This window comes from Clinocottus analis, unplaced genomic scaffold (assembly GCF_023055335.1).
Source record: "Clinocottus analis isolate CAN_PGR_092001 unplaced genomic scaffold, fCliAna1.0.p SCAF_8, whole genome shotgun sequence".
Classification (NCBI taxonomy): Eukaryota; Metazoa; Chordata; class Actinopteri; order Perciformes; family Cottidae; genus Clinocottus; species Clinocottus analis.
In genome coordinates this window covers 17,975,568-18,001,011 of record NW_027176240.1, presented here as the reverse complement: position 1 = coordinate 18,001,011, position 25,444 = coordinate 17,975,568, and the positions used below count along the sequence as shown (strand labels likewise).

Here is a 25,444-nt window from a genome sequence, read left to right as displayed (position 1 = left end):
TACATCTGTAGGTAACCCCTGGAGCAATATCTGTTTCCTGTCCAATGTCAATGTTAGCCGAAATGAAATATGTTATTGTGGTTAGCTGCGTCTAGTAACTCAATCTTCTAAAATAACATAGGGTTTGGCTGTTTGAAGAGAGGTGGCTAGAAACCTTGAGGCCAGCGGATGCGAATGTTTGTAATAGTTCACATTGTGATCTTTAGTCCACTTGGTCCTCACGGTTGGTGTGGCGGATGGCGTCCGTTGAAGCTATTTTTTGATTCTCTTCTCCCATAATAATGTAGTTGAATGTCCCTGGCAGCCGGGCTGGTTTCTGGAGCGCCGACTTCTCAGTTGGACCTCACAGAAAAGATCCCAGCTGGAGCATGAAGGGAGAATGAGAGCCAGAGCTCCTGTTTAGGAAAGAATTGTTATGAATCCCTCTCGCTGTGTTCAATGACTTTTATTATAGCCTTGTAGCCTGTGGACTGAATCAAAGTGTGACTTTGGATGATTTAGATTTAATTATCAATATCTGTTTATATAAAGTGAAAAATATATTTTTGAAAATTTGAAAAGTAATTAAAAACGTGTGGGAATTAAGAAAAGAATAATGTCTTGGAAACGGCTCTGAACCAACCCCAAGCCAGGGAAATGGGAGCACACATGCAGGATGGATGACGCTCCATCTCATTGGCTTCTACCCAACTCAGTTGGTGATTTTGTGTGTTTTGTTCTGTCACTAAAGTTGAGTTTCTTGTAAAGGTTTAGCAGTGTGTATACAGTATATATCTCACAGTATCTTGTCCGACTGACCTTTCTGTTGGTGATGTTGTGACATCCTTGGACAGAAACAGAAAAGCCAGTGAAACAATCTGCAAGGCGTACAGCAAAATCTTGAAAATATGCCACTCTTGCTGTAGGGGAGAGCCTTCTGTGCATCCTCATTGACAGCAATAGATGTGAGAGTATGAAAACCTTCATAAGATGTTTGTAGTGATAACTCACAGATGGTGTGATTGGCCTTGTCAAATATATGACTGATTTATAATGGTCGGTGTAAACTAGATTTCCAGAAAGAGTAACATAATAGTGTACGTAACCCTGACCAAAGAGTTTTGATAAAGGAAGTCATCAAATTGCTTGTAATGTCTGAACAATAGCTAATACACTCATACAAGACATGATACGATCCTCCAGTCTTTTTCACATGAAAAAGGAAAATCGGTCTTGATTTTAGGTCAATTTACTTTTCAAAGAATTATATTATAGCTAAAAAAAAAAAAATTCTACATTTGCCCAAGCTTTACTTTAGATTATGTTTATTTATCCAACTGCATGAAATTTGCAATCTTGTAAGTTGGGGAAGTGCAAAACCCCATAGTCAGGGGTCTACACGACTTTGGCTGTGGCCGGCCGCTGACACACAGCGAGCGAATGACACAAACCATTTGCTGTGGCCCACAGAGACAATACTGAATCAGTGCTCATGCCTCCATCCGTTCGAGAGCAGCTTTATGCACTGACGACAATAATTGATAATGTAAATACAGAGCTGGACGGGCGCTCCACAAGTCTGTCCCGGGCTGTTTACACAATGTTTAATTCTGTTTTTCCTGTGATTTCCTGGACGTTACGCAGAAGCCTGAGATAGGCACGCAGAGGTCGATGAGCAGACCTGCACACACACACACACACACACACACACACACACACACACACACACACACATATGCACGGCATTGCATAGCTAAGCACAGGACACGCTTGAGTTTGCACAAACAGAGGCCGCCTGTCCCTGAGTGGGACGTCCGTCCGCAGAAAGAAGTGTAGCGGCCCGGGGGAACAGATGAGGAGGCCCGGGACGAAACCCAGTGACAGCGTTGGTATCTCATGATCTCAGTGTTCGACTACCTTAGCTTCGTCACAACTGGCTTTAAATAAATGAGCTCTAGAAACGACAGGATGAACTCCACCGGGCTCTGAAACCGAAGCCGTTGTGGATTTTCTTTTGATGATTTTTCAATAAATCTGTGTGTGAAATATTGTTAAGATTGAGCCGTTGGGTTGCCAGAACAGTTTCTCACCGCGTCCTATCGACTCCATGCCGGCTCACGTCGGCTGCAATTCTTCTGCTCCTGGAGCGGTTTGTGTCGAGACGAATCTGAACGGACAGAAACCCCAGAAAGATATCGACGTCTGGATCGGCAACAACACAAATCCATAAGAATTGTTGCGTGCACACTAAATGGCTGCCTCTAAATCCCTGGGTCCATTTTTACACAGCTTAAGTATTCTGATTGATTGGTGCTTTTACAAGCCCCTACGTGTGTGATTCCTGTGTGCTGTTTACTACTTACAATGATAACCAAGCATTATTTACAAAAGCAAAGGGGCATGCCATTAGCAAACTGTATTATGATAATGTGAAAGGTTTATTTGTGTATTGTCCGTTAGCGATGTACCGTTACTGGGGAGTTTGCAGTCCAGCATCTCCACAGTTTGGCCACATAGCTCAAGTCTTGGTCTTTTTGCATTTTATCCAGGTAACGTATCCTATTCCAACTTGCAAAAGGTTATTTTCTGATTAAAACCTTGAATGCAGAGCTTGTTTAGGCGATAAAACTTTTTTCTGTGGGTAAAGATTGCGCTTTACTATTTACGTTTGAACCACTCGGTCAGGTGTAGGGAAAGTGTTTTGTGTTTAAATACTTACTTTTTGATGCAGACTCATGGTATTTGTATCGCACGCCGTTAAGTAGGCACATTTTGTCGCGGAAGTATTTGCGGAAGTTACGTAACAAAAACAAGTCAATGTGGACTGCGTGAGGGTCCTGTGTTTGTTTGACCCGTCCATCCGACCCGGCCTCTTCCCCGTGCAGACCACGTCGCTCTTTGTTCCACGTCACCTGACTTCCTTCAAGACAGCCCTGCACTTCCTGGCTCACTACTACGGTGGAGAGTGCATTACTTTTCGTGAAGGTATAAGTACAAACAGTGAGTGAGAACAGCTGGATCCAGTCGTTAGCTATTATGTTCTTAATACACAATTTATCTTCTACAAAGACACTCACAGAAAACAGTCCAGTAAAGACAGCGTTTTCAACTAATCTACTGAGTCTTAGTTCTCTCCAGCTCCACGATTTCACTCCTCCACTGTTGGATGAAATGAAAAAACCGACAGAATAAATTTGTTTGCAAATTTTGAATGCTAAATCTGTATTATCCGTATTATCACCGCAAACCGCATGCGTGCGTGAAGTGTCGGCTGGACAGCCGTAGCAACAGTAACTAAGGGACGCAGGGCTCAGTGATCAGCCAATCGTCTCCTCTGATATCACTGTGTATATCTGTTGTGTTTCTTGTTGTATTGTGACAGATGTGACCACCAGTTCTCTATAAATATGTCTAACCCTCATTTAATGGAGACGTGATATTCTCAGATGTTTGCTTTTAAGGGTGAACCCAAATGTAAACACAGTCTTGGATGTTGACATGAATATGCTGAAAAGTTTGTGTCCGTCCTGGCTTTCTCGCTGAGAGGGGACTTCCTCGACACAGTCCACTTTGTTGTGCCAAGACAACTGCCATTGCTCTGGGGAGAGATGGGTACTTTCCCCAGAGACTGTCAGCAACATCAAGCTAGCTAGCTAAAGTAAGAAAATACACTGACGCAAATGCAAAAAAGATGTGTCCAGAAAAATGCAAAATATTCATACAGTCCTGTGACCAAAAGTTCATAGTTTGTGTGTCTGTTTGTGCGTGTGAGCTGTGTGTGTGTGTATGTGTGTGTGTGTGTGTGTGTGTGTGTGTGTCGGGAGGGGGAGGGGAACCTGACCTTGTGTGAGTGCGTGTGTGGTCATGTGCTGCCAGAAGATACGCAACATCAGGCATGCAAAGAAGCGCTCCTGCCAGCAGATTGCACGGGCGTGCACAGATGCAGAGCGTCACGGAGACAGAGCAGCCCTGCAGCGGATGATTTAAGAGCCGGCTGAAGCAATCGATATCTGAGCAGATATGAAATCTAGAAACAACGTCCAAGGTGTATTTAAAATGATGTGAATCTGGGCCGCAGAATAAGCACACTATAAATTATTAGCGGCTCGCCTGGTTGCACTGTAGTTTACGGCGTGTGTGCGTGCACGTGCGTGTGCACAGGTGTGTGCGTGAGACGAGGACGAGCAAGATTTCGACAAGTTAAACTTTTCAAATCAAATACAGTATAAAACCGATAGTTGTGGCGATCAAAAGGTTAATATCTGCTCAGTCTTCAGTAAGTTTTTGGTAAAAGTTCCATACAAAGCACATACATGTTTCTGACTATTTAGTCAGAAGACCTGCACTAATGGATGTTTTTGTCCACTTGGGGGCAGTGCAACCATTTCACTGACATATTGCCAATTTATAAAGCTGAGATGGTGAACGTGTTCTTCAACACTTGCCTATTCACAGACCAACACGACCATGCATTTGAACTCGTGTTGCTGGCTACACAACGAACGAAAGTCCACTGTTGGCTCTCCTTTTAGCTCTGGTTTAGTCTGGATTAGCTCTTTAGTTGCGAAGTTCCCATTGGTTTACCAGCAAGTCGCTTACTTTGTCTGTGTGCTGTTTGATGCTGGACCACGGGAAGTGGGTTTCGTCGCTTTTTGGACTGTAAACCGAATAAAAAAGATGCTGAAACTGAAGGGGAACTGCAGTCGGGTACAATTCTCTGTGGGTTTGTCGCTGCAAGCTAGCCCTTTCTCTTTACTCATAGTCGACTGATCCATTGTTGATACCAAAATATTTATTAGTGCAGCTTTAAAGTTTAGGTCGGCTGATTTTTATTGATTTTTTAGCAGCTTTGATTTGCCCAGCTTCTGAGAAAAGGCAGAACATTTAGTTTAAGACCGAGCAGTAAAATAATCTGTTATGGAAGTTGCATTGAAAAGGAAAAGGCAATTCCTCAAGTTGAGCACACAAGTGTGTCACTCGTTTATTTCACATCTCGAAAAACTAAAACTGAATCGCGCTGCCCACTAATCTAACCAACTTCCGGCTTCGGTCATCAACAACCGGCCAACTCTTGAAGGGGCCGCGATGCCGGAACAGTCACTACTAACAAAGATGAATTATGAAACCACATTCACTACACTGTAACCCGAATAATTATATCACACGATTTAACGATTATTTAAACTCTAAAAATTGTATTATTTATATATTTTTCTCTTCATAGTCACACAGGCAAAACAAATAAACATGAAATGGAGGCTGTTTTACTTATTCTGCTTTGTGACAAGTTCTTAACCTTTGCAATGACACACTATAGAAACCGACATAAATTATATTATAGCTCCAAACCTCTTAAATATCACAAAGTCACCTATTCTAAAAAAAATTTGACAGATCGTTCAAATGAATAAAACATTTAAATGCATACATAAAAGGTATTTTTTATTAAGAATTCCCCCTTCCTACTCAGGTTTGATTGGAGTTGATTGACAGTGGACTGGTGGCGTAAGAAGCAAAAAGGAAACAGCACAGACGGAAATCTCTTGAGAGAAACTGCAATCTAACTTCATTCTTTGTTTCTATGTTTTAGTTTATTGTAATCATATGTATTATTTGTTAGAAAAGATTTACATTAACATCCACACAGAAAAACATTTCTTCATCCCCATGCGGTGCGCTTCAGTACCTCAGTACTTCAGTAACACGGCGGACGTTGTTCGTAGACCTGGTCTAGCGTCTGAAATGTCTCTTTTGCACTCGAGCAACAGGTAACACAGCCGGCTTGTGCTCTAACAAGTCACCGGGGAGCCATAACACCGGACTGTATGCTCTGCACTGTGTGTTTTTAGTGCTGTTACACTTCCTGTGAAGGACTTTTTTTTGTTTTATCATTGTCATACCTACACCTTTTTTTTTAGTTAGGCTCAAGCTAACCAGAAAGAGAGAGAGCTGAGATTGAGGTTAGGGAATACATACCAATGTTTCAACAGAAAGACCTCACAGGAATAGTAATATCAGTGTGTTTTTACGTGATTGTATTCTTGTCTGTGTTTTCACTCTGGTGCGTTTTGAGGGAATGCTCAAGGCCTGTGCTGAATAATGGGACACGACTTAATTCAACTAAAAAGGAAAGAAATAAAAAGTAAACACAGAGACGTCTGCCACTGAAATAATCAAAATGGAGGCACTGCATTGCCTCTGAATATATATTCATCGCAAAAAGATCCCTGTAGTGCGTTTCATTGATTTGTTTGCTGTTGTTATGTGAGCAACCGGATGATTGAATTGTGCTGAACAGGCATTTAAAAAAAAAAAAGTTGTGCAATTAGGCCGATATTTTGAGATGGAGGAGCAGAGGATGGGGGTGGTTTGGATCATTACCCATCTTGAGCACAGACGGTCAAAAACAAGACAGAGACGTGGCTGGGATGAGGAATTTACAGCCGCAATTTTCTCGTACATAAATCCTTTTCTTTGGCCAACATATTGACAGTCAGAGGATAAACAATTTATCAGCTATTCAGATAAGTATTTTTATGCATCCACACCAGCTACAGCGATGGCCATCCATGGGTAACACGATAGTGGATATGTATCAAGAGGATGTGGTCACCGTGACATCACCCATTGGTTTGTGAACTGACGTTTTTAGCCTGGGTTTGGTGTTTTGGATGTCGCCATCTTGTTTTTTTGCAACCAGAAGTGAAAGGAGAGGGCAGAGCTAAAAACAACCGATCACAGAATACCACATTTCTCAGCAAACCTAAAATAATCAAAATAACATCATGTGGTGAATACACACCGTGAAAGGATTAAAGTTGAAAGTCAAAAACAACTCAAAGACCGGACAACGCTGTGGGAGTGACCTGTCAATCACAATGTAGCCCCACCCTCAAGCAGGTGGTTTACTTTACTCTAAATCATACCATGTTTTTTTACCTGAACATCACGCTGTATTGAAGAAGTTGTAAAACTATCGTTTGAGACCATACACTTTACAAAGTAGAGTCATTTTCTCATTGACTTCTATGAAACCAGACTTCTTTTTGCAAGCAGAGGATCACCTCCTTCTGACCATTCGATGGCATGCAGCTTTACGGCACTTCAGCATTGGCTTTACTCTTTAGACCCGGAGGTTGACATACATACATTTGAACTCAAGGTTTAATTTATTTGAATTTGGTGGCCAAAGGTCACTGTGAACACACCTTTTTGACTGTAATGCTGCCTTCACACCAATGCGCGTCAGTTTACTCGCTGGACAATAAAAGCTGTGTTCACACTAAATGAATATTTGCGCCGCATCCAAGGGGCTGTGGCTTATCTCCGTTGCTTATCTCCGTGAAAAGAGCTATCATTTCGGCTATCGATCATGGAAGAATTAATCACTATTTCTGCAATATACTTCTTGTGGAAGTCCCAAAGTTGTCGGAACATCAAACGCCCTCATGATTGGGTTCCTACCACCGTTCAGTCTTATGACAGCTCGGTGAATTTAACCGACTCCTCCACGAACTGCGTCTCACTTATCTCCGTGAAAACAGTTGCCGTTTTCGTCACCCACCATGAAAATAACCACTATTTCTGCTTTCTACTTCCATATACGTCGGAACATCTAACTCCATCATGTCTGGGTATATAATGTTATTCGTAGTCCCACAACAGCATCTGAATGACGGTTGCCATCAACGCTGCTTTAGGGGGACCGGCAGAAGTTTGATTCAACAACAGCACGACTTCAGAGCTTCTCAACGCTGATTGACTGACGCAACTCAGCGTCAGGCTATTTTTATTTTCGGCAGAGTTGGAAAATTTCAACTCAAACGCTCTGTTCGTCCTATTGGCGTCGCCTCTAATGCAGCACCTCTAGCGTGTGATTCGTGCTGCCCGACGGAAAAATGTCCTTTTCCGCAACGCTTCTGTGCATTGACTTTGCATGTAATTTACTTGTGCGTTGAAGTTGCGCCGCGTTTGGTGTGAACGCAGCATAACTCAAGCATTAATTTGCTCATTATGACGATTCAACACACACGTCTAAGAGGATTGAAATGATGAAGCCATGACAGTGTGGACAGACGTTAGATGTTAGATGTTAAACTGCAACATGACTGGCTGGCGGATGCATTCAACCCTGCTGTTGTGATATTTACAAATGTTTCTCCCTTTGACTCGTTCCGCATCGCTCACCTCATCCTCTCTCTCCGTCCTCCGTCTTCTGCCCCTACACAGCAACCTGAGTAACAACAAGATCTCCCTTCTGAGGAATGGCTCCTTCTATGGCATGGCTGCCCTGGAGAAACTGTGAGTACTTAAATCAAGCTCTCTTTTACTGTTTTGTCCTCCACAGAGTCCTAATAGCTGTCGTATCGCTCCACAGCAAAGGAAAAAAGCAACAAAAGGTGGGACATGGTGGGAATTAGGAGATCCTTGTCGGCAGAAAGCTTGCCAGTACTTTTTACCACCTTTCAACCCTCGTGCTTAACCTCAATTCCCACAGTAAGTGTCCTGAAAAGGGGTAATATATAGCATCAGATAAAGGCTTAATACAATGCGCTTTGACAAATGGACAGACTGCCGATGATTCAGCCCTCACGTCACATACGATGTCCCCGGGGGCCTTTTATGCCTGCAGCTTGATGATGAGCTCCATGATGGCAGTGTCCCCCTCCCCGCTGTCCTCCTGAAGTTAGCCATTGATTGCTTTCACCTCAGACCAGCCGCGTCGATGATCAGCGCCTCTCTACCTGATGGCAACGCTGATATTGGCTGATGATGAGGAAATCAGCGAGTGGCTGAAATCACACGGAGAGGACGGCTTAATAACTCTCTTTCCCTTTCAGTCAATCACCCTCAGATGTACATAGAAGCAGCATCTCCAGTCTCCCACCCACTGTCTGACAGTTAAATTTAGATTGTAATGTCAGAGGAGTCATTCCGCCACCTCTCCCGCTCCTTTTTTGGGGCGGCTGGTTGACCTATGTCTCCCTGGGGCCTTATTAGTGCCATTAAACCGCTCTGCCGCCATCCCTCGGGCTCCAAAGGTGATGGAGAGATGATTGCGAGGCTTTCAAGGACAGTCAGCCAAAGGTCTGGTTGAGGCTGACCTCTTGAAGCAGCGTTTGGCGAGCCCCCTTCACGCCCCCACCCTCTGGGCTCAGCCTGTCCATCTGACTGCGGCATGCAGGCATTTGGCGTCCGACTCCAGCAGTAGATGCCAAGCCAGGTAGCCTCAGCGAGTTGAAAAGTGTCGGTCCAGCTGCTCCCTCGCTTGGCACCGGCGCGCTGACATGTCTGCCCAGTCGGCCTGCTCGCCCGGCCGGCTGGTCTAACTGGACTGGATGTGAGGGTTATGGTGAATTGTCAGCTGATTGACAATCTTAAAAATGCACGTGCTTGGAAACGCGGTGATCCCCGATTTTTCATTTTTTAGTATGAAACAGAAATAAAATTAGATTTAGTTCATTTCAAGGTAATTGTCAGCTCTGACAAAAAAAGAGAAGAAAAAGGCATCTGTTGCTTTAGCAGGCCTGCCATAAGCCCGTCCATTTATTTAATTTGTCCCTAATGTAAATTTAATGTAATGGTTGTACTGGCTACCTGGATGTCTACCTGCTCATTAGTGCATTTATTACTCGCCACCAGAGTCTTCCACAAGCTTCTAGCTCAGCTTTGCAATTGTTAGAGCACACAGCGGTGGCTTTAGAGTGGCCTTGGAGAGACAGAGTCTGTGTTGCCGACTTGGCGACTTTCTCGCTAGATTTAAAAAAGAAATTGAGCTACTGCTACTAGCTAATGTGCTAAAAAATGGGTTAGCTTTATTTAGGCTTGATATTTTTTTTAAAGATAGTTGCTAGTTTCTCAAAAATTCCAACCCCATCTATAAATTCCACAACATATTTTTGTACTGTACAGGAGGTGTAAATAATGATTTTTTTATTTTTATATTACAACTTGTCAAATATCGGGTCCTCTATCCTATAACTTCATTAACATCGTCATGGCATTCAAGTCAAAAGCCCTTTCACCAATGTTATTTATCACAATGTTCCCAAGCGAAAATGCATTTGTTTGATGAAAGCTAGTAGAAAACATGGGAAATGAATAAAATGAGAGAGATAATATGTCCCGTGCCAATTTGAAATGTTTGTTTATTTACGATGCACATTTATTTACTACGTTTTGTGATGTCATAAGAGGAATGGTCATCAATGGGAGGTACATTCCTTCCCGCTGGTTGCAGCAGGGACTACAACCAGCATGACATCCCAGTGACAAAACTACAATTCCCACTCAGCAGTGCAGGCAGGGCAAGGCGGCTGCACAGCTGAAAGGGATGAGGCTGATAAGCCTGAAGAGCGCTGGTGTGAGGTGGAAGACTGGAGGACTTATGTTTGTTTTGTACAACAACTTTTGTGGGAGTTAAGTTTACCTTTTTGTTAAGAACTATCTAAATACAGAAACTTTAAGTTAAAGAAACCCTCGCCTGTCTTAATTTGTGTACCAACGCCTCACCTCACGATCCCGGCCTCTCGAGACATCACAGTTTCCAATCCAAACAGTCCAAGTTGCTTTACAAAATACTAAAATACAACACAATTATCTAGCAAATTATCTAAACTTTTTTATCATTGTTGAAAATGATTGTTGAACAAAAGGTTCCTGATGCATCAATCAGATGCCGTGTTACTTGTGTGGCAGCTTTAGCAGATACAACAAAATGACTATACATGATAATAATGTACATGACAAAATACGGTGTACGTGACTGCAGTGACAATCAGAGAACTAATTCCTCAGAAATTCTTTTATTTTTATCTTCGTACCTTGTAGACTCCTGACACCATAAAAAATGTAAAGACGAGTGTCCGACCGTCTTGGCAATCCGAGTGTTAATGAAGGGTCCCTGTATGTTGGAAGATAGCCTGGACCCCCCTCTCCCATATGGACACGGGCCCATTACCATCAACCAAACTGGGTCCCATGGGAGCAAAGTGGGAACAAAGCCCGTCACTGTTCTCCGGTCAGCGCCCTGAATCTTTTGACGCTTCATCCTGGGTTCCCATCGCAAAAGTTTGTGAACTGGATGACACTGGCACATATTCTTTTTTTTCTGCATCAAATTTGACAAAGTGGTGCAATGCCGTTGTCGTCGCCATGTCAGAATCAGAATCAGAAACAGTTTATTGCCGAGAATGTTTACACAAACAAAGAATTTACCTTGGCGGAAGGTGCAACATGTTGGATCTGAGATGCATTTGGTTAAAAAAAGAGTCTGATGAGGAAGTGCTGCAATTTTTCATCACACTTGTTATGAAAACAATTAAGTTGTATTTGATTCATTTTAGTGTTATGCCATTTTACACATTCAAATAAAAATTCCAGCTGAGAATTATTCATTGATTCATCAAGTGTCTTCAGATCGTCCGATGTACGTATTGCTATAAACCACAGTACAAGTGTCTTTACAGTTGTGGTTATTGGTATTGTCGAGGCCATGGATGATTTATTCTCACTGGACTGTCTTCAAAGTTTTTTTATGGAGTATTAATTTTGTATTTCTTTACTGTCTATTTGACTAAATGTTATTTATCCAGCTGGAGGAATTTCCTGAACCGAATGGACCTTTAGCTCGGATTCTGATGCAAAGGTGGCATCCGAATTCAGGATCTGCAACTGCTTATTCTGAAAAGCAGATGTTAGAGGTGTGAGTGCTGCGTCATCCATTACAATTTTTTTCAACATTCTCGCTGTTCCCATCAGCCGGATGTTGGACATTTGGTTCGTCTTTCCTGATGAACGCGTTTTCGAAGGAGGCGGTTGATGAGGGTGTGGTGAACCCGCTGAAGGATGCGTCCTCCGGCCTGTTGGCTGTGACAATGTGGGACAGACAGACTTTGAGAGCAGAGTGTAGGCGTGAAGAGGTCACAAGATCGCGTGATCATAAACCAGAACTGACCCTGAGGTAATCCCCAGCGACAAGGACGGTGGAAAATATTAGACTATTATTGACCCAATGGAATCAATAGCACCTCGATGTAAATTAGTGGTGCAACGAATCATAAAACTCAGGGTTCGAATTGTGTTATGGATCAGAGTGACGGATCGAATCAGCACAATAGAAAAAAGGAAGCAAATATAACTTTTAGAAATCCCTGATCACGTTTTTCTTTTTCATTTTTTAATTTGTTTTTAATGGGTCGCGGGCCTTTGCTTGGACATTTTTTTTAATAAACATAGATATATTTATTTTATGTTTTTTAAATCCTGTGATTTTATTTTGAAGGGACTTTTATGCAGCGTTTTTTTCGTTTTTTTTTTTCGCTGGGTCATCCCTCCATGTTTTTGCCAGTGTGATCCAGGTTGAGTCAAACCAGGAGAATACCGCCGACGAGGTTGGGCCTCCCTCAGTCATCGCCGCCCGACTAGATTCTGTGCTTCACAGAACATGTTACATTGACTCTAAAATTAAAAGTTCAGAATTCACTGACTGACTTTTATACCTCTTGCAGTCTGTATTCACACTCGTGGTTTCCATACCCAGCATGCAACACTACTGATCACGGTCTGTATTCACACGCATGGTTTGGATGTTTCTTGCATGTTTTCAGAGTTTTTTGGCGATTTTAGGACATTCTGCCTTGATTTCAACATGTGTCAAGAGTAAGAGGCTCAGACGTACAGACGGATGTATCCGGTCAGTTTTCAAAATAAAACCGGCCTTGTTTTTTTTGTTTCTTTTTTTTTGTTTCATTCTTTCTGTGCGGCCCGATCAAGGGGACGTTGCGTCACTCGCTCACAGACGAAGACGTTTTTGAGTGTGATTCAACTTCATGACACCAAAAATCCTTTAAAGGAGTATACTGATATCACACACCCAGCATGTAACTCTCCAGTCTCTATACCATCTCAGGTTCAAGCTGCACCATCTTTTCATTAAATACATTGGAGATGTTGAGAATGTTTCTCGTCATTAAGGGTGATGGTGGGTCCCGAAGCCAGACCAGTTGAGAACCACTGAACTCAATGGAAGCCTTGTGCTCCTTGTGTCAATTTAAACACATGTTGTTTTTACAATATAAGATTTGCAGGTGAAATGCAGGTGTCCTTATGACATATTTTACTGTTATTGTTGTTCATTGTTTATATTTCTTAATTAATTAATCTGTTTAAAAAACATAATTTCACAGCTACCTTTTGGATCTCTTCATTTGTTTATAATTAATCTTTAATTATGGTGGTAGAAACCTACACTTTTGTCTATTTTTTTTTAGAGGTAACAGGGTTCAATAGAATATACCATTTAGCAGTGGTATACACTCTCTAAAGCTGGAAATCCTGGAGTTTATTTTGTGCAAGCCAACACCGTGTGTGAGTTTCTTCTGGCCATAGATCTGTAATAAACATTTGGTGTCCCTTAGGTGCCCATTCCGGTTTTGCGTGTCCAAGGGTTTAGAACTGGATTAAGTACCATTCACATGCTCACTGGTGGCTCATAAGCTTTTATGAGTTTTTTTTGCAGAGGGTGGGGAGCGAGGGGGGGGGGGGGGATATCTGTTACACAGATTTGATGCAAAATGAAAAAAACACTTTTGACACCTCAAAAATGTTTAACAAACGGTAAAAAAAAAAATACCCCCAGAATACCACATTAAGAGATCATGACCCTGAGGAACACCATCGGACAATCCATGCCGTGATTTGACATTTGTAAATTTCCACAAGAATTTTCGGCAATCTGTTTAGGAGCACTTCTGTTCTGGAAATGAAAACCCCACACTGTCAATATACTTTGGCTGAGATGGACGACATAGGTGTGCAACACACATGAGGTTGTTTTTTTAAAGGCATTCATTTTGAAGGATTCTGTGGCAGTATTGGTGATTGTGTTTTTGGTTGTTATTGAATAACAAGCATTTTCTAAAAGGTTTTGTGTGTCGTCTGCCCATTTTCAATCCCGAGCTGTTAAACATTTGAATACCAAAAATGAAAACCGAATACCTTCTGAATTATTTTTAGGAATATTTTCGTTGAGCTTCAGAATAAACATGCAACACTGTAGTTTCTCATGTTGGGCAGCAGCAATTTCAAAAAAGGTAAAATATCTAAATTTCTCTTTGCTGCATAAAAGCCTGGCTGTCTTTTTTTAATTTAAATTTGTATCTCTTTGGTTGTGAGGACTTGAAATGAGATGAAAGGGCAGTCTTGAAATATGAATGTTTTTTGTTATTTCACAGGAGACCGTTGCTGGGTCACAGTCAAGGCCAAAACATGAGAGCACCATGGGTGTGACCGGTTTCCTGACCAAGTTTGGAGAGACAGATTCTTCTTCGTCTCCCCTGTGTTTCACTTCTCTGGGCTGTTTATCACAGATTGTCTCCTAAAAAGAAACAAACAGAAAACAAGCAGCAGATGGATGCTGGAAACCTGGTAGTTTAACAGAAATACTTATAATATTTATTTCCATCTGGGGAGCATTGGGAGTTATGTCTTGTTTTGTTTTTCTATTTAAAAAAATAGCAAGAGTGCAAGAGGCCGCGCATCAAAAGCATCTCTTAGAAGAATTCGTCTCACACTCTTCTTGAACTTTTGCTTTGTTCTGGCAGAAACATCTCACACTGATGTGAACAGTAGATCCAAAATAGGACACAGTTGCGGCGCTGTTAACCTAGAGAGTGTCTTCTTCACAGTTCAGGGTCTCACTGAGCGCCCCCCCCCCCCCCCCTTCCATCTGTTGTTAAATTGTTCCTGTTCATTTCATCTTTTAATTTTGCGTGTTGGCTGAAGTAACGTTGTTTCTACCAAAGCAGTTTGGTTTATATATATATATATATATATATATATATATATATATATATATATATATATATATATATATATATATATTCTCTAATCACTAAAACCTGAGAAAATTGCTCCAAATATCGCATAAGCACTGCTCATCCACCTGAACAAATTGCACTCCAACTGTGTTTGGGAAATGTTAATCATAGTCCCTACCGGGTTCATGCAGTGGAGATGTAAAAGTGGCAAAGGCCCCGTGTGATTATATAAAGACTGTACACAAAAAATGAGCAGCTTCACATGCACTTGCATTGACTGTTTCAAACTGGCCATTTGATTGAGCTAAATGCCCAATCAAATAGCCGGTTATTATTCAAGACTAAACGTCTTGCCAAGAAGGTTGAATACTTCATCTATGCCTTTAGGACTTACTGTAGGTAATATTTCCATAATGCAAACACACACAGAGGAAAAGGCACTTGATGACAAGGCAGCGGTAGCTAAGCCTGTCACTGTGCGTACATGTTGAGTCTGTAGGACCGAACCGTCCGAGTGTCCACCATTTTTATTTTTTATTTCTCCTTCCTCAGTGAGCTTTCAACACATATTAATTTATAATCCAGTAGGTGGGTGTCTGTCTCGCTGAGTGTTTGCTTTAATTCAGAGTGTGTGGCCAGGCCTCCCCTCAAAGCATCTGCAAACTGACCCATGAATATTTAACGTGTGAATTAATGGTTTTAATAAACAGATTCTACATTTGCATCAAAGTTGGTGCCAATATATGTTACACTTAGGCTTGTTCATGACAGAGTCAATTAGAGTCTTTTACAGTGTGGAAGGAAATGAAAGGATTTGCTGCACGCTTTTCAGTTTCATTGCTGGTAAAAAAGATAAAATATTCATACTGTATCTGCCTCTAACTTAGTATCGCCACTCAGGCTGCAAGGATTCGTTTTATTCAGTTCATCTCTGAATTGGGTTTTTGATTCATGATTTAGTTTTTGAAAAGTCCACAAAGAGCCACACACAACACAGAGTCTGCAGTCATGCTGACGCGAGCGGCTAACATGCTCACAGGTACAGAGTTTATCATGTTCAGCATCTCCGTTTAACTTGTTAGCCTGCTCACTAATTGGTATCAAACACAAAGTGCAGCTGAGGCTGAAAGGGATATTTTTAGATTTGGATTTATTTAGTCATAAACTAGAGAATTAAAACAATTCAGATTTCCACCTGATGATGTATGTTTGTCTGTCTGTATGTATGACAAGTAAAAGTTGATACTATTCCTTCTGACGAGGTGGTGCTTAATGTACAGTCAAGGCATCACGGATGTAATGCATCCATTGAATGAATGTAAGTGTGAAAATCTTGTGAAAACCATAAATACACACACAAATCGTGTGAAAACCATGAATACACACACAAATCGTGTGAAAACCATGAATACACACACAAATGTCAACTGCATACTGAAAGGGAATCAAGTACACTATTTATTCTCTGGTAACCAAGAATGCCTGTCCAAATCCTTTGAATCAATGAACTCAAGGCGATGTCTCCACGTGACTTTGTTTGTCAAACCATCATCATAAACCCCCCAAAAATATTCCATTTACAACGATGTGAAAAAAAGAGAAAGAAAGCAACACATCCTTAAGTTTACAGGAGCTGGAACCAGTAAAATATTTAGCTATCTTTTCAAATAATCAATCTGTTGTTTGGTTGGAGTCTCTGTTTGTGTATGAGTGTGTGTCCTTAAAGCTCTGGCCTGGAAACAAAGTGCCTTCACATGCACGCGTCCCGCTGTGAGAAATATGATCCGAGTTGTGCTAATGAATCCGTGTCATCGCCTCATTTCATTAAGTGTGCGCATACAACAGAATACATCATGCGGCATCACTTTCCATTTGGACGAGTGCCCAAGTGGCCGCAGCACGGAGCAACGGCCTTATTTGCTTACGTTCTTCGTGTAGCGTTTGACCTTTTGTGAAATCAGATTTTGATAATTACATCAACATTGAGGGCCGTTTAATGAGAGTAGGCGTGATTAAGTTGTGTTTGCCGTCAAAGAGAAAGCAGCGCTGCGTCTCCACGCAGTGCCTGCAGACGAGTGTGTGTGTATGTGTGGGTGGTCTGGTCAGTGTGTTTTAAACCACAGTTCGTGTGTGTGTGTGTGCGTGTGTGTGTGCGCACACTCTACATCAGGCTATGCAATGTGGTAATCATCCAGATTCGGGCAGGATTCTGCCCATTAGTGTCACATAGTGAGCGGGCCGATATCCTCGGGGTCGCGCGGCTCGGGAGAAATTGAGCAGGCTAGAATATACAGTGAGGTTTAGATTAATTGGGAAGCACTTCAGTGGCTTTCCAAACACCGACCGCGAAACGTCTGAGTTTTATACTGAGGGCTGCTCCTGCTCTTCAAACATGCAGTGCTGGGGGAGTAGAAAATGGTTATTGTTTAAACATTAGCCTCATTTGAGCTGCTCCAGCTGTATCTACAGTGGATATGTGGGGCGAGTCTCCCCAAAGGTAGTTATCATTTGTTAGCGCGTGAGCGTGCATGTGTGTGTGTGTGTGTGTGTGTGTGTCTGCCATAAATTCTCAAATACTGGCCAGGGCTTTTGTTTACCTCGACTGAAGAGAGAAGCAGGTCTTTGTTTGAGACAGACTATTATCAGAGGCAGTACTTAGATTTGACTTCCCCTGTTCTATTTTTAATACACTGCATTTAGAATACTCCCTGTTGCTGTTTTCTCTTACTTGCAAGTGCAGTGCTTTTTTTAAAATTGTATTTGTTGAGCACAGTAGCAGGCCGTGCATTTTCTACCGTGGCCTTCTGTGCCGTTTTACTACAGCTGAACAACCTAATAACCTCATTATGAGGTACCGCTACCAGTTATTATTTGTTTCATGTAAACACCTCATATTTGACAAGTGAAATAAATTGTTACATGAAGCGCAATACCTACAAATACACTAACTGCAGAGTGCACATACATAAATAAGCGCACGACGGGATGTTGCGTCATTAACGAACATCGCATGTAGTCCGCATCAACGTAATTAACACAACGACAAGAACACATTCACAAGAACCAGTCACATTTATTAATCACAAAACCAGACAAACCAATCCAACAAAATTGTGGCACTAAAACACCGCACACTCATAAGGACGAGCCATTCAAATATTATTCATTAAAGAAGGACCGCATAAGGACTATATCATAAAAACAACATCACAGACAAAGTAATAACACAATTGAGAGAAGCATAGTATTTCCGTCTGTTGGCGCGCTGGTGGAAATAATGTTGTGGGAATGCAGACTATGCTGAATCTATAATGCAATTCATGGGCAATACGCTGTGTCCGAAACATTTAGTCATTAACTACTCCCTACTCACTAACTATGGGTTCTATGTCGAGGACTTTATAGTGGGTAATTAGCTAAATAAAATATAAAACACTTTTGGACAATACTTTACAACCTTCATTAAAACCTTCCAGATCAACAGGGGCTGGTTTACCATTCATAATGACTACATACATGTTTGTGATAGATATAAATTGTTAAAAAATAACTAATACTATTTGTTGAGTTGCCTCTTAGCGCAAGGCTCTTCGAACGGAAATCCATTGTGTGGATTACAGAGTTTAGGATTTGATTTACTCCCACAGTCCAAACACAAGCAGAGTCGGTAAAGTGAAAGCTCTAAACGGCCCCCGGAGGTGGTCAGGGTTTTCTTCTTGGCTCCTTGTGACCCTTAACGGGATGGATGGAAATAAATCGGAATAGGTGTTAAAGCAGCTTATGTCTTAATGACTGAGAAGAAATGAATCCCAGTAGAGAGAGAGAGAGAGAGAGAGAGAGAGAGAGAGAGAGAGAGCGCGCATCAGTGCGGCTCCTTCCTAAATGCAAAGTCAGTGCTCCACCAAATGGACATTAAATAGTTCAAAAAGTGTTGAGTAGGGTAAATATTTCATTCATTAGTGACAGTGTGAGGCCTCTGATGCGCTTCACAGCTGGGCTCCAATACAAATAGTACAATCTTTTAATAGTGTTTGGAGTGCCAGACACTGGGGCACACAGCCCGCCTGCCTGGAACCTCAGGAGCTCATCACACACAATCATAATCCATAACACTTATTTGCAGACTCTTGTTGGCTCAGGTCGGATGGCTATAAAAGCTTGTGTTGTCCGCGATGCCGTTTGTTTTGTGCGGCTTTACCGAAAGGAAGCCCTGTATTCAAAATGATCTTTGACTGGAAATTCTGAACATAGCAATATTTGATAGCATTTAAAAGGGAATTCAGAAGAACATGAACCACAAAGAACTTTCATCCAAAGTATTAAAACTACAATCTGAAAATTTCCAGTTGAAATATCTTGTTTGTCGATGTACTTGATTACTTGATTATTTTGTGCATATTATTAAACATGGACGTAGCATTCCTTGATATTCTTTGTACAGTCGTGTATTTCCTGAACGTGGATTCGCTGAGCAGTGACCCCTGGCCCTTTTTAGAAGGCAGCCAGTCGATAAGGTGGAACGCTCTGAACATTCAGCACATTCAAAGACGGCAGAGCACGTAGCTGCGGAGATGGATTAGGATAAAAGGAGGTGCTGCAGGCGCAAATGGACGACCTCCTGACTTCCAGCCTCCACCCGCTCTTTTGTAGCATATTGTACACGATCAAAGACAGCTTCGGAGGAAAGCGGAGATAAGAGGCGGCCCTCGGCCGAGCCGGCCAGAGCAGGAGGTCAGTCTTGTCAGGAAAGCAGTGTCAGCGTCCCGACACCTTGCTGCCCTGCGAATGACCACAGGAAGCAGAGAGTCTCATTAGCAATTCTGATTGTGACGAGTCAGCAGAAATAAAAACCTGTTGTATCGAGGTGTGCAGGTAAAACCGAGGCAAACTTAATGTAATAAAAAGATGTGATTAAAAAATGAATACAGGTTATCAACCACAGGCTGAATATAAAAAGTAGACCTCGTCACCATTCTGGTTTTGAAGCGTTGAGTTTTGCATTTTGGTTGTCACTATTTAGATTTTTGTCCGTTGGTATCTTGGGGTCTAAGCAAGTGACACGTAAGGGTGGAAAAACAAATGGAGAGAATTTTTAGGTGAGAAAAAATGTTACAATTATCTTTTTCTGAAGTGAAGACACACTGTAAAGGGGTTAAAGAAGTTCTAACATGGGAAAACACAAGACAACTCCCAGAACTGACAACGCCAAGGTAGCAACCCGTCCATCACAAAGTAGACCCGCCCTAAATCATACTTTGCTTTATGATCTACTTGACTCAAAATGGGACAATAATTTACTAAATGAACATCATCCCGAAGAAGACTTGAAACTAGCAATTTTTACCAAGTACTACATCTACACAATCAGACTTCTTTTAGCAGAAATAATGCAACTTTAAGGCACTTCCGCACTGCCTCGACTTTTCAGAACCAGAAGTTGCTGCCGGGCAATTTCACTTAGTTCTTTGCAATAAGAAGCCTTCCCACAACCCGACTGGACGGCTGTTGGGCTGTTTTTTAATGGTGCGGACACATTGTGTTTTCACCATGGGCCGAACAATTTAGCACCAGACACAGATCATTAACCCCAGATGGGAGTCATTTTTCCTGCTGCTAATAATGGCTTGTCTTTTGCATGTGTAACTAATGCTTCCCATTGACCAAATGAAGAACAGCTACCGTAAAACAAGAGTAGAGGCGTTTCATGCAGACCATCCTGTGGTCCTTATCTGAAGTACTGCATGGCTCCTTTTGTATTCTGTACTGGATGTAGTATGGTGAGCGCTTGAGCTTCGACTTTGATGAGGCAGAAGGGAGCTTTTTGCTCCCAAACGGCCCCATGCGTCAAATAACAAGAGTTTTAGCATTACTTTTATTTTCACTATGGGACAATGGCTGCGTCTTTGATAGTCCTGTTGGTCTTGTTTTGTTCCTTTTGGCTGACCCTGGTCTAGACTCTGAGGCTGTTCATTTAAAAAAAAAAGAAAGAATGAAATTGTGGGAGTTGAGCTACATTGTTGCTCACATTTAGGAGGGGGCGCTACCCTTCTTCTCATTCACATCACACTGGACATACGGTACAAAGGAAACCAGGGACACAATTTCAGGAAGTTTTCTTTGGCCCAAGGAGAAAACCAAGGGAGGAGATTTTTTTTTCTTCTGAGATCCATTTTTAGTAGCGCCAGAGGTTTTGGGGTGAGCGGTGGGGTCGGACAAAGAAGTGCCTGGCTGGAACCGCGACACGTGTGTTTCATTTTGCCTCTTGGCTGGATTTGTTCTCTCGGTCTTGAGCATGCAGGAAATGGTCCAGCTAACAAGTGCAAGTTAATCCACAAATGAACGACCAGGCCCCACTATTTTCCAATTAAAATTACACATGTATATATATATATATATATATATATATATATATATATATATATATATATATATAGAGAGAGAGAGAGAGAGAGAGAGAGAGAGAGAGAGAGAGAGATATTAGGGGTGGGCACGATAACGCAAGATTAATCTGGCAATCCTTTAACGACATTAACTATTTGATCATGCATTAACTGCATGTTTTTTTTTTTTGCTTCTCGCTTTAAATCTCTCCAGGTGGCATAGTTCAGACCTGGCGTCTTACGGCTCTCCCAGTCCTGACCGCGTGAGGTCAATCAAACATGAAAAAGGAATAAATCACATAACACCATGAACGCGTTACAGCGGCACTGCTTTTACTTTGAAGGCGCGCGCGCGCTTCAGTAGCTTTGCCGATAGGCAACGTGACGAAGTGAATCTGACGTGAAAGCACGTTTTGTTCTGGAGCTTCTGTTCTCAACAAGCAGCGGTGCTGCCGCGAGCCGCGAGCCGCTTCACACGAATACACTACATGTATATGTACCGTCAGGTTGCGCGTCCAGATTGAAAATTAATCGCGCATGCGCAAAGCTCCTGACTCCGCGGTCTGATCCATGCACAGCACTTTAAAGCAGCATCACTTCTGGATCTTTACTCTTTTCTCAAAGAGGAGAACTTTCCTCACATCACAACATGTACAGTGCACTTGTTCAAGACAACACAGACTGGACTTTTCTCACTGAGGAAGAAAAACCGAACTGAAAAATATGAAAAGCACTTATTGATTTTGTATAAAGTGAATCAATTGCTGGTCTTTAACATACATCTTTAAGGTTAGCAACAGACTGAACATGGACAAAAGGAGTGGTTATGATAGTGATATATATTTAAAACTATATATGTATGTATGTTAACTTGCTGTTGCTTCAGAGTACTGTTATATTGTTCTGATAACATTACTTTAAAATAAAAGCTGCAAAACACTAGTTTTTTTACTTCATTATTGAATTTGGCGCATAATGCGATTAATCGCAGAAAAATCATGCGATTAATCAGTAGTAGTTTATTTAAAAATGGCACCAACTAAAACTGAAGTTGCCACTCGTAATGTTTTGGTCTACACGATACATCCTCCCCTTCAGTCCCAACGAGCAAACCCTCATCCTGTGAACTACGCTCTACTGTGTGAATAACATAAACATCCTCGTCCCCATTTGAATCGATTGTGTTTCTTTGGAAGGCGCAGGTTTAGGCGGACGGAAAGTGCGATCCTTCAAAACAAATGCTTGAGCAGCACATAGCGCCAGCGGATAGACAGACAGACAGACATGTAGATAGATAGTAAACACTGACTTAACTCTCGTTTCTGACTCTGTCTTTCTCTGTCTCTCTCCTTCAGGGACCTGAGCAACAATTTGATAAGTACAGTGGAACCCGGGGCCTTCCGTGGTTTGCTGGCTCTGAGGAGACTGTAAGTATGATAAAGCCCTCTAATAGCCTTCTCCCGGGGACACAGGGACAAGTCCTCTGGCTTTAGAGACAAGTAGAAGACGAGTCCTAAGCACAGAATGGAGCGAGGACTGAAAGGTTTAACTGAGTCAAAGGTACTGAAACTACTATGTCAGTCTTTTCCGAGGCGATGCTTCGTGAAGGTTCAATGGCCTTTCTTTTCTAGCACGGCCTTACTTCACGTTGATAGAGACACATTCGCCAGCCGAAGCTTCCTAGAGGTTCCGCAGTCTGCAGCATTTGAGGGTTTCTCATATTTTGCTAGAGGGCACATCAGCAGGTGTTAGTAAGGAAGGGGATAGCATTTTGTTATTCACTTGCTCCTCTGGGATTTTAGGGGATTAGACACACTGATCTTCTGACAGGTAATGTCCGGTAATGTGTTAAAGCAAGACAAGGTGACCTTTGGTAAAGGCACATTGGGTTTTTCTTCCACCTCCCCATCATCCTTAAGTCAGGTGCTTTTATGGTGCTGAATGTGAAATTGAGAGGAATATCTATTGCCTCCCAATGGCTCTCTGCAAGGCGAAGGCTGAGCCGATGGCTCTCAGCTAACAGTGCTGACATCTCTTACTGCAGACGATGGCTGCAGCGTGGACAGAGGAAACAAGTGTTTAGCTGACAGGTTAAACTAGAGGGTTGCAGGGTTGCAGACCCAAGCTAGCCCTACTGCTAGCAAGCTAATCAGCTGGTATGGAATTAGTTTTTATGAAAAAATGTAAGAAAAAACAACTACCAGTCCCCGTGAAGTCTTCCAACCATAAACTACTGATGTTCTTCATAGTATTTCAGTAAACTACTGGTGTTCAACGTATAGCCTCCAGAGTTAGTGACATGATTGTAGCCTGATAGTGGGGTCTGTCAGGGATTCACGCAGTGAGTTACCACATAAGAGCAAGGATGTGTTTTTTTACTGAATGATATTTTTATCTGTAAAAGAAAATTTGAAGTATAATAATGAAAATAATGACATCATTCAAGCGCGATTCATTGCTTTTTCGAGATACATTTTGAATGCAAAAATATGAGTGTAGGGAGGGTTTGTCTCAATAAGGGTATACATAACTTTTTTTAAACTGTTATTATTATTATTTACACAAAATGTTTTATTAACATGATATCAATATTTCATTTTTTATATCACAGTGATCGTCAAAACTAGTATATCCAGACGACAGCATTTTGGCTTCTTTATATATCCAGTTTTTTGTTAACTACAAAAAAAGTACAAGTTTTTTTTTCTGTTTTTCTTCTTATTTTTTCTTCTCATATTCAAGTCATTTTTCCGTCCATTACTCTCATCCTGATGTTCTACATATAGCATCTAGAGTGAGTGACATGATTGCAGCCTGATAGTTAGTGGGATCTGGCAGAGATTCAGGCAGTGAGTTAGCCGCGCTGATTCGGGGCACGTGTGCGCCAAGCTCGGGGAGCAGCAGAGTGCTAATTTAAGTGCTCCCCAACTGGTGATTACTCGAGTGCTCTGCTTATTTTCCCACAGCTGCTCCAGCAAAGCAGCTCTTTAATTACGGAGTGCGAGGGCACGGAGCCACGGACGCGACAGCGCTCAGCCACTCCGCGTACGGAAGCCCGCTGTATTTGCGGGGTGTGTGTGTGTGTGTGACAGCGATGGTTATATGAGGAGTGAAAGTTTACAAAAGGTCAGGAGAGCTATTCCAGGAAGTGGAGCTGATGAATGGACATGGTTTTCGAACACCTTCCACAGCTGTTTAAGTTATCTGCGTTTTGAAAAGACGAGCGTACAAGAACACAGATGCCAACGCAGAAACATATTGTTGTAAATTGTATAATATCAGTACAATGGATGTTCAGAACTGAAATGTTCTTCTTTCTTTACTTTTCTTTTTGTCCTCATAGGGACCTGTCCAATAACAGAATTGGCTGTCTCTCCCCTGAAATGTTTCTCGATCTGGGCAGCCTCTCAAAATTGTGAGTAATCCCCTAAATTGAAAACATGTGTTGTACAGCCTTGTGCCCAATTTACAACAATCTGCACAGAATACGGCATTCGATATGGATTTTAATGATGTCTACAGTTTTTTGAATCTGATGCATGTGCAGAGTGACCTGTTTCTGGATGAATAAATGTCTGTTTGTCTGTCTTACAGGAACCTGTCCGGGAACATCTTCTCCACTCTGACCGTGGGACTCTTTACGCACGTCGTGGCTCTCAGAGTGCTGTAAGGCAACCCACACATTTACACCATGTACATATTGCATTCAGTTGTGGTTGGAAGTAAGTCAATCCAATTTTGACTTATTGTAGCAGTAAAAAGGCACTGGTGTGACTAATGGCATTAACGCTGGCTCCGTTCCGTGTGAGTCAGTCAGCATGCACAACACCTGTGCCTTGGATCTTGCGCACATTAATTCAATCAATTACACCTGTGTGTTTTTTCCTGTCATTACATGTCAAAAAGCCTGCTGTCCGCCTCTTGGATGAATGAAGGCGCCCAAATTCAGCAAGACAAGAACGCAGGTTGTAATCGTGTGCTGATTCTCTCACCCCGCCAGGCACTTCAACGCCGAGACGTTGTTCTGCGACTGCCAGCTGAAGTGGCTGCTCCTCTGGGCTCGAAGCAACTCGGTGAGGATTGGCAACGACACAGTGTGCGTGTTCCCCGCCCGCCTCCATGGGCTGGAGTTTCGTAACCTCCAGGAACAGCAGCTCAGATGTGGTAAGAACCTACACTGTGGCAAGGTCCTACACTGTGGTAAGGTCCTGCAGTGTGGTAAGGGCCTACACTGTGGTAAGGGCCTGCAGTGTGGCGAGGGCCTGC

General features: G+C 42.2%; 1 protein-coding gene across 1 annotated transcript in view; it reads left to right on the top strand.

Moving 5' to 3' along the window:
* The window catches only part of LOC137780044 (adhesion G protein-coupled receptor A3), a 150,067-nt gene that overhangs the window by 5,397 nt on the left and 119,226 nt on the right, over window positions 1-25,444 (top strand). The window contains exons 2-6 of the mRNA XM_068568367.1: window positions 8,209-8,280; window positions 22,534-22,605; window positions 24,522-24,593; window positions 24,773-24,844; window positions 25,179-25,342. Of these exons, the coding sequence (XP_068424468.1) occupies window positions 8,209-8,280; window positions 22,534-22,605; window positions 24,522-24,593; window positions 24,773-24,844; window positions 25,179-25,342 (452 nt within the window). The remainder of the gene's footprint in view (window positions 1-8,208; window positions 8,281-22,533; window positions 22,606-24,521; window positions 24,594-24,772; window positions 24,845-25,178; window positions 25,343-25,444) is intronic.